Source organism: Arachis ipaensis, chromosome B09, assembly GCF_000816755.2.
Source record: "Arachis ipaensis cultivar K30076 chromosome B09, Araip1.1, whole genome shotgun sequence".
NCBI lineage: Eukaryota > Viridiplantae > Streptophyta > Magnoliopsida > Fabales > Fabaceae > Arachis > Arachis ipaensis.
In genome coordinates, this window is record NC_029793.2 from 62,234,658 (window position 1) to 62,244,507 (window position 9,850).

At 40.2% G+C, this 9,850-nt stretch overlaps 3 protein-coding genes across 3 annotated transcripts; all 3 read left to right on the forward strand.

Annotated features, from left to right (window-relative positions):
• LOC107615555 lies at positions 1,872–2,510 on the forward strand. The gene has a single exon (XM_016317609.1). The coding sequence runs from the start codon at positions 1,872–1,874 to the stop codon at positions 2,508–2,510; it is 639 nt and encodes a 212-aa protein (XP_016173095.1).
• On the forward strand, positions 2,580–3,074 carry LOC107615554. The gene has a single exon (XM_016317608.1). It carries the CDS (start codon positions 2,580–2,582, stop codon positions 3,072–3,074), a length of 495 nt encoding a protein of 164 aa, XP_016173094.1.
• Positions 3,251–3,739, forward strand: LOC107615553 (uncharacterized mitochondrial protein AtMg00860-like). The gene is made up of 2 exons (XM_016317607.1): positions 3,251–3,275; positions 3,402–3,739. The coding sequence occupies exons 1-2, from the start codon at positions 3,251–3,253 to the stop codon at positions 3,737–3,739; spliced, it is 363 nt and encodes a 120-aa protein (XP_016173093.1).

Sequence of the window (9,850 nt, forward strand, 5' to 3'; positions counted from 1 at the left end):
GACTGGGAGTTGATTAGTTGGAATCTCTATTATTGATGGAATGATCTCAAGGTTAATTTGTAATTAATGGTTGTTCTGTTTAGTTATCCTTTACTAGGTAAGGGAAAGTCAAACAAGTTGGAATGCTAGATCTATTCACGAGTTGCAACCCACTTAGTTCAAAGGGATTGGTGTTAGTGATTAGATAACAATTCAACAGTTAACCCAATTACAATTTTTCTTTCAATCCTTCCAACTCAAGAGTTCCTTTCAATCAACTCCCCATCAAGTGAGGGAACTACTCACTCATTGCAAATAATAAATCCATAACACATGAAAGGGAATTAAAAGAAGACATGATTATTGGAATGGAAAATAAATTAAAATGGAAGAATTAATCCTTGTATTAATTAATCATAAAAGTATTCAGATGACAAAATTGAACAAAGCAAGGAACATGGAAGAATAAAACCAAGTTAAGAGAACGAACTAGAATGACGAGGTCTTGATGAGGAAAAATAACTCTTCTCAATGTTCCAATGCTAAGATCAATTCCCAAAATTAAAATTCTAAAACCTAGAGAGAAAAACCTAAAGGAGGAAAAACTAGCTCTAAAAACTGTCTACTGTGTAGAATGAATGTTGTTGTTTGTTTTTGCATATTCTCTGGCTCTAGTCTGCTGTTTTGGGCCGAAAACTGGGTCGAAATGAGGTCCAAAATCGCCCCCAGCGAAGTCTACAGATTATGCAGATCACACATGTCACGCGATCGCGTCATCCATGCGGACGCGTCATTCGTGCTTTTCCTGGCCACGCGTTCGCGTCGTCCACGCTACCGCGGCGGCTGAGCTTTTCCAATCCGTGCGGCCGCGTGAGCTATGCGGCCGCGTCACTGCAATTTGCTCTCCTTCCCGCGGTCGCGTGAGCCATGCGACCGCCTCACTTCTCGCTGGTTATCTCCTTAAATTCTTGTGTTCCTTCCATTTTTGCTAGCTCCCTTTCCAATCTCCAACTCATTCATGCCCTATAAAGTCTGAAACACTCAACACATAGATCATGGCATCGAATGAAATAAAGGAGAATTAAAAATACATAGTTAAAGTCCCTAGGAAGCAGTTTTCAAACATGTTATAAATTTAGGATGGGATTATAATTTCATGCTAATTTAATGAATAAGTGGGTAAGGATCATGATAAAACCACACAATTAAACACAATATAAATCATAAAATAGTGGTTTATCAAGCAACCAGCTGACAACCATGGTGAATTCATAGCGGCCATGGCTAATTTAGCAAATACCATGGAGGCTAATACTGCTGCGACTCTGCAAGCTATGCAGCGGTTAGGCCAACCGGCTGGAAACGGAAATGGCAATGGGAATGGCGAAGGGAATGCCCATGATAATGCTAAAGGTAACGGCGATAACACGGGAGGAGTTCCGATGACCTTGGCAATGTTCCTCAAGGTTCATCCGCCAACTTTTTGAGGGTCCACAAATCCTATTGAAGTGGACCACTGGTTCCAGGCTATGAAATTTGCTTTACAGGCACAAAATGTTCCTCTTAATCAATATGTGGAGTTTGCCGCTTATCAGCTAGCGGGAGAGGCCCAGCCCTGGTGGCAAGCTGAGTGTCGTTTGCTACAGCTTCAGAATGCCGATATTCTATGGGAGGTGTTCCAAACGGCTTTCTACAAGAAATACTTCCCTGAGTCTGCAAGGTAAGCGAAGGAGATGGAGCTAATGCAGCTGAAGCAAGGTTCCATGTCTATGGCTGAGTACACCAACAAGTTCGAAGAGCTTTGTAGGTTTTCTCGGGTGTGTTAGGGTGACCCAGAGACTTTCGAGAGTTAGAGGTACATTAAGTACCAAAGGGGTTTGAAGAACAACATTATGACTGCTGTGACTCCTATGGAGATCCGTGTCTTCTCCGACTTGGTGAATAAGGCTAGAGTAGTGGAGGAGTATGCCAAGACCGTGGCGGCATCTAAGGACACTCATGGAGGGAGCTTTAGTCGGGGGCGTGGCAAGTACTTTCATCCGAGAGGACAAAGCTTCAAGAGAGGAGGATATGCGCCTCAAGGCCAAGGGGGCTTCAGAAAGAACAATGAGAATCAGTTTCAGTATGCTAAGGGAATAGGAAATCAGAGTAAGGATTCTCCGGATTTAGCTTGTAATCGTTGTGGACGTTTTCACCCTTATGACTCATGCAAGGTTGGTTTAGGTGGTTGCTTCAAGTGTGGGATGCCTAGCCACATTGCAAGGGATTGCCCTCATGGGAGGAATCAGAATGCGGGCCAGAGTCAGCATCAAGGTCGAGTCTTTGCTGTGAATTCCAAGGATGCTTACAAGGCGGATCCATTGATGAGAGGCATATGTCTAATTGGTGATAAGTCCTTAGTTACATTATATGATACTGGAGCTTTGCATTCGTTTATTTCGTTTGATAAAGTTGAGGAATTAGGTTTGAAAGTGTCAGAGTTGCCTTTTGATCTGCATGTACATACTCCGCATCAGACAGTTATGACTTGATCAGCTTCTAGACAAGTAGGTTTCAAGCTTGAGAGTAGAGATTTTGTGCATGATTTGATCTGTTTACCAATGGTGGGGCTTGGAATGATTTTGGGGTTTGATTGGTTGTCGAAAAATTGGGTTTTGTTGGATTGCTTTGAACGGAAAATTTGGTTTATGCCAGAAGGAGAGAATGGGGCTGTGGTAGCTACGGGGTATTACCTGAACTCTGTAATGGTGCATCGTAGTGGGGAGGAGTGTCAGGGTTATATTCTGTTGGCTGCGAATACGTTGGGTGATGCCCAGAACTTGGATCAGATACCGGTGGTTAAATATTTTCCAGAAGTGTTCCCAGAAGATATCCCTGAGTTTCCACCTCAGAGAGAAATTGAATTTGCGATCGAATTGGTACCAGGAGCCAGACCAGTGTCGATTGCGCCTTATAGGATGGCTCCGATAGAGTTGACGGAGTTAAAAACTCAATTGGAAGATCTTCTGAACAAGAGGTTCATTCGACCAATTATATCACCGTGGGGAGTGCCAGTTTTATTGGTAAAGAAGAAGGATGGAGGAATGCGCTTGTGAATGGATTACCGACAGTTGAACAAGGTGACTGTGAAGAACAAGTACCCGCTGCCAAGAATAGATGACTTGATGGATCAATTGCAAGGAGCTGGAGTGTTTTCCAAGATTAATTTGAGATCCAGTTACCATCAGATAAGAGTGAAGGAAAATGATATCCCTAAGACGGCGTTTAGGACATGCTGGGGACACTACGAGTTTGCGGTAATGTCCTTTGGGTTAACGAATGCACCTACTGTTTTCATGGATTACATGAACAGAGTGTTTCGTCCCTTTTTGGACAAATTCATGGTGGTTTTCATAGATGATATCTTAGTTATTCTAAAACAGTGAAAGAGCATGTGGAGCACTTGAGGATTGTGCCGCAAATCTTGAAGGAGCGAAAGTTGTACGCTAAGTTGTCAAAGTGCGAGTTCTGGAAGGAGGAAGTAAAGTTCTTAGGCCACGTGGTGAGTAAAGGAAGAATATCGGTGGATCCTTATAAGGTAGAAGCGGTGATGGAATGGGAAAGACCGACGACTGTGACGAAAGTCAAGAGCTTTTTGGGTTTAGCCGAATATTACCGAAGATTTATCAAAGGATTTTCCTGGATTGCGCTACCAATGACAAAGTTGACAAGGAAAGAAGTGCCATTCGTGTGGACGTCGGAGTGCGAAGCGAGTTTTTAGACGTTAAAGCAGAAATTAACTTCAGCACCTGTTTTGATCTTACCGGAATCGCATGAACCATTTGAAGTGTACTGTGACGCTCCCTTGAATGGTTTGGGTTGCGTGTTGATGCAACACCTTAATGTGGTGGCTTACGCATCGCGTCAACTGAGACCACATGAGGTGAATTACCCCACTCATGACTTGGAATTAGCGGCTATTGTATTTGCATTGAAGATTTGGAGGCACCACTTGTACAGAGTAAGGTTTAGCATCTTTTCTGATCATAAGAGTCTCAAGTACATCTTTGATTAGAAAGAGCTAAATATGTGCCAGAGAAGGTGGATGGAGTTGCTTAAAGATTATGATTTCAAGTTGAGTTATCACCCTGGAAAGGCAAATGTTGTAGCAGAAGCTCTGAGTCGGAAATCTTTAACCATAGCTTGGATGAGAATTAAGGAAGAGGAGCTAGTAGATAGGTTCGTGGATCTTAAGCTGGATATTGGTGAAGTTACCGGGAGAGCTTGTTTAAACCAACTACAAATCTCAAGCGCGTTTGAATAAGAAATACAAAGGGCTCAGAAAGATGAGCAGAAGCTTCAGCAATTGTTTCAACCTGTTGGTGATAAGAGGTGCGAAGAATTCACTAAGGATGATGAAGGGTTATGGAGATACAAGGGAAGAATTTGCATACCGGATGTTGGGAGTTTGACGCGAGAATTGTTGTCAGAAGCTCACAACTGTCGGTTTTCTATTCATCCCGAAAGCACAAAGATGTATTATGACTTAAAGAGGATGTTCTGGTGGCCTGGGATGAAGGGTGATGTAGCAACAGTGGTATTCAAGTGTCTAACTTGGCAGAAGGTGAAGATAGAGCATCAAAAGCCGTCAAGAATGCTACAACCACTTGAGATTCCTCAGTGGAAGTGGGAAGGAATCGCGATGGATTTTGTGACCGGTTTACCGAGGACTAGGTCGGGATTTGATGCGATTTGGGTGATCGTGGATCGCTTAACCAAATCCGCTCATTTTCTGCCTATCCGAGTAAACTGTTCTATGGAGGAGTTGGCGAGATTGTACATCAAGGATATAGTAAGGTTGCATGATGTGCCGTCGAGCATGGTATCAGACCGTGATCCCCGATTCACTTCAAGGTTTTGGGGAGCCTTCCAAAGGGCTTTCGGTACGAAGCTATGTCTTAGTACCGCATACCATCCGCAAACTGATGGACAATCGGAAAGGACTATTCAGACATTGGAAGATATGCTAAGAGCATATGTGTTGAATCAACCGGGAGTTGGGATTGTTACATGCCGTTGGTGGAGTTTACATATAATAACAGTTTTCATGCGAGCACTGGGATGGCTCCGTATGAGGCTTTGTATGGACGGAAGTGCTAGTCTCCACTTTGTTAGTGTGAATCTAGTGAAGCAAGTGTATTGGGTCCAGATGTGGTAGCAGAGACTACTGAGAAGATTAAGAGAATGCGAGAAAGGATTTTGACTGCTCAAAGTCGACAAAAGAGTTTTGTGGATCAGAGAAGGAAACCGTTAGAGTTTTAAGTAGGAGAACACGTATTCCTTAGGGTTACACCGACAACTAGGATTGGAAGAGCAATCAAGACCAAGAAGTTAAACCCAAGATACATAAGACCGTTTGAGATTCTGAAGAGATTCGGGCCGGTGGCATATCAAGTCACTTTGCCACCTCATCTGTCTAACTTGCATGACGTATTCCACGTGTCACAACTCCGTAAGTACACGTCGGATGTGGCTCATGTGTTGCAGCCTGAGTCGGTTGAGTTGAAGGAGAACTTGACTTTCCAAGTAACACCAGTGAGGATCGACGACACCGGTGTGAAGAAGCTCTGAGGAAAGGATGTTCCATTGGTTAAGGTTTCTTGGGAGCGAGTAGGAGTTGAAGAGCACACTTGGGAATTGCAGTCTGAAATGCGAAAGGATTATCCCGAGCTTTTCTCAGGTAATTCAAATTTTGAGGGCAAAATTTCTTATTTGGTAGGGAGAATGTAAGTGTAACGACCCAACTTCCAGAACGTCATGATCGTACCGCAAGTAAGGCGTTACCAACCTGCTTTCCTTTATTAACTATTTACTATTGAGCCTTTAATTCGATATTGCGATTTAGTTTTATAGAAAATTCCAGAAAAATTTTGTTTTTATTAATTAAAATCATATAGCAAACATCACCCAGTAATAATAATCACATAATTATTATTAATAATAAATATTATACAAAAGAATTTAAATAAAATTCAGGTACAACTCTTATCCCTCTGCATAAAATAAAAACTAAAGCTACAAAGGCGAGGGAATTCTGTGAAAGAAACTCAAATCATAGACTTAACTCACAAATAAGTTCTATAATCGCCCACAGCTTCAAACGGAGTCTTCAAACCTATGTCACTGAAAGGGTGGAAGGTTTTGGGATGAGAACAAACCACACGTTCTCATTAGGGAATGGGAATGCCGTAAAAGTAATGATTAATATGCAAATAATTAACATACTCAAGGAAACTATATTTTTACCAAACCTTTTGAAAATACTATTCTTGGTTTTACTTTAACTAATTATTTACCTCTTTCAAAAAAAATCTAAGCTCAAAACAAATTCCAAAATATAAAACTGGTCACATTAAGCATTTCTCAACCACATAATTAATTTTCAATCACAACGTCAATTCTTCATAATCATCATACATTCACCAACTAATAGCACTAACAAGAGATTCAATTCAACACACAAACAAGTCACAGCAAGGCAAACAGCACAATCATAGGGAAGTACAACGAGCAAACCCAATCAAATGCAAATGCACAAACAAAGATGATGCATGTCTAGTCCTAGTGCAGGTAATAAGCTCATTTGTCGGTTTCTACCCGCTCCTGACGTAACCCGAAGCAGTTGAAACGGGTATGGCTTTCCAGTTGGCTATACCCTTGTGTACAGGAAATAACCCCTCTGCCACCACAGGGTCCACTGCACGCAGGAAATAACACTTCTGCCACTGCAGGGATGTATGCCGACACACCTTCTGTATACAGGAAATAACCCCTCTGCTACTACAGAAATGGAACAGGTGGTCACGGTACTTCTGTAGCAGAAAATAACCCCTCTGCCTTACAGAATTAAAATACAGATCTGTACCGCAGGAAAGCGTTCTCAGTGGTCGCACCACTATCTATCTGACTGCCTTCAAGCAGTAGATCATCATACAAGTATATCCGGCGTTGCCTTAATGCAACAAATGAATAAACACATCTATTGGGTTGCCTCAGGCAACAAATGACCTTTCAACAGGTCCTCTGCTTTTTATTCTCTTTTATAATCATAAATACGCAAGCGGGACAAAACCCACGTCCTTGCCAACAATTTCATAAACTGAATACCTTTCCTCAAAAGAATCAGTGTAATTATCATCATAAGTTATCATTCTCGTTATTCATCTCCAATTACATATTCTTATAAAATATCTCTCTCTTTCTTTATTCAATCATGTTGTACAGGCTTTACGACTTCCATTTTTGCAACCTCTTAACTCGAACCAATTTTAAAAATATTTTCTAGTTTAATTTTCTTTATAAAAGACTCAAGAAAATCATTTATTTTAAATTCGTTAAATACTTTTCAAAGCATCACCCTCTTACTAAAGGTAACCAAATAAAACTCTTTTTCAAGTTTACTAACTTCCCAAAGACTCAAAAACCATCTTTCTTTACCATTCAAATTCAAATATTATAAATTCATCAAACTTCTAAAAAGTAATCCTTTATTTCAAACCCGAAGCATAATTCTCTTCATATTGAATAAATCTCACAATATAACTTCTTTTATAAATAATTCAAACTTGAATATAAACCTTGGTAATTCAAATTCAAAATAGTATAATTCTTTTCTTACCTAAATAAAAATCCAATAATAATTTTCCAAGTTCAAGTCTTCTAAAATTACTTTTCAAATAAAACCTCAGATTTTTATAAAATTTCGGCAGCACCTCCCCTAAAACTCAGACTTAGCCACCCTTACGGGTTCCCTCTTTCTCAACATCTTATCAAACCTTTCTCAATAATTATCATAGCAAATTCTCAATGAATCAGAAATTTAACAATCCGCAATAGTTAACAATTCAGCCATAATCCGCAACTTTCACATACTCCATCAGTCCAATTCCATTCTTATCAATTCATAACTAATTTCCACATAATCAATCAATAACTTCTATTTCATCAATTCATCCTTTATTTTAACTAAAGGACTAACAGTTCTTCACTTTCCAAATACCCAACACACATTATCACCTAACTTAACCAAAATCTTAGCAATATTGACACCAAAATACACAAAGTATGTATTATTTACATAATTCCAGTTCTCCTATAATATGATCACCCAAAAATTCTGCTCCATATAGTTTCCAATTATCACAAGTTATCCTTATACTTTTTAGAGTTACTGATTTTATCTCTAAATTCAGATTTCTTAAAAAAGTCAATTTAATAATCAAGATTCAATCTTTTAACAGTTCTCAAACTTAATTCTAATTAATCATGAACCGATATCAACAACTACCAAAACCAGTTCCAACTAGTCACAAGTCAATTTCATAGCCAATCCGATACATTAGATAACTAAAAACAACAAGAAGCACTTACTCTCAATAACTAGAATATAGCCACACAACTCAACTAATTCAATATAACCACATAGAATCAGAACCTTTTAACAGTTCCATCAAAATCTGAAAAACCAATATCAATCACAGCTTCAAACATTCACAACAAAGCCCAAAGACATTCACAGCCGCAAACTAAAGTAAATCTCATCAGTTAATTACTCGTGATAACAAAGCCAGTCAATATCACAACCATAACCCAAATTCAATTCAGATCCGCATCCAACTTCAAACATAACTCAGAATAATCACCACAACTAACTTCTCTCAATTACATTTCATTCAATAATTAACTCATCATGTTTCAATTTAACAAGTAAAATTAACTGAATCACCATTTGCAGCTACATTTCAACCAATTTCAACCTGTCACAAATCCATTTTACAGCCATTCCAATATATTAAAATTCCAATTCAATATCAAACAATTCAAAATAACTCATTCAAGATCAGAATCTCAGTCAACTCATCAAAAAAATTAGTAATTCAAAATACAATTCACAACCAGATTTCAACCAATTCAGCAATTATCCATACGACAGCTTTTCAATAATTAACTCGGCATACTTCAATTTAATAAATTATACTAAATTAATCATTAATCACAGCAGCATCTAAATTCAACCACAGCTCAGAATAATCACAACAATTAACTAACTTCAAATCCATTTCAAGTCATTCATGTCAACTAAGAGATTTTTAACCATTGTTTACCATTTTCACTTATCCAAAAAACTTTGTACGCATTCTAAATTAAAAACGTTAAATCCCCTACCTTAGAGTGTCGAAATTTGCAGAATTTAAACGCAACGCACCCAGTATTCCAAATCCACAACAGCAGCAGTAGTTTTGGCATCTCTAATCGACAACGGCGGCACTGTGTCAGATTTTGGCACCCGTTCTGTTCCTATGACAGCCACAGCGGCGGTCCTGGGCAGCTCCGGTGGCAGTGGGAAGCCTCAGTGTCAGCCAAACAGCGACGATAACAGTTCAGAATGGATCCAGAGCAACAGCGACAGCAGCTCCAGCAGCGACAGTGGCGTTCTTGTCAGATTCCAGAAACTAAAAGTAGAAGCAGAGTAGAGAAAGAACAGCAGCAGCGATCTTGAACCCAACAAACAGCAGCGGCAAGCCAACAGTAGCTCAGATGGTGGTTCAATAGGTCAACAGCAGCGCAGCAGCTCAAGGGTGGTTGTGGCAGTGGCGGCAGTATCAACGACGGGATTGGAAGCAGCAGCGATGACTAGGTGCACAACAGTGACAAGAACTCCTCTTCCTCGCGTTCTACTCGACGGCGTCTCCAAGGCAGACCAGCGGCGACGGCGACGACAAGGATGAACAACGACGAAGGCGGCTGGCTCCAGCGACGGTGACAGGTCATGATGAGGACGACGATGGTGATGGCGGCTTTCCTCGGCGGCGAGCAAGACGCGGCTAGGTGT

Bases quoted from the DNA above. Each gene is read 5' to 3' on its own strand.
- LOC107615555 (XM_016317609.1), top strand. From the start codon at position 1,872: ATGACTGCTGTGACTCCTATGGAGATCCGTGTCTTCTCCGACTTGGTG.
- LOC107615554 (XM_016317608.1), top strand. From the start codon at position 2,580: ATGGTGGGGCTTGGAATGATTTTGGGGTTTGATTGGTTGTCGAAAAAT.
- LOC107615553 (XM_016317607.1), top strand. From the start codon at position 3,251: ATGCTGGGGACACTACGAGTTTGCG. The intron at 3,276-3,401 runs GTAATGTCCTTT...ATTCTAAAACAG, and splicing joins GGGGACACTACGAGTTTGCG to TGAAAGAGCATGTGGAGCAC.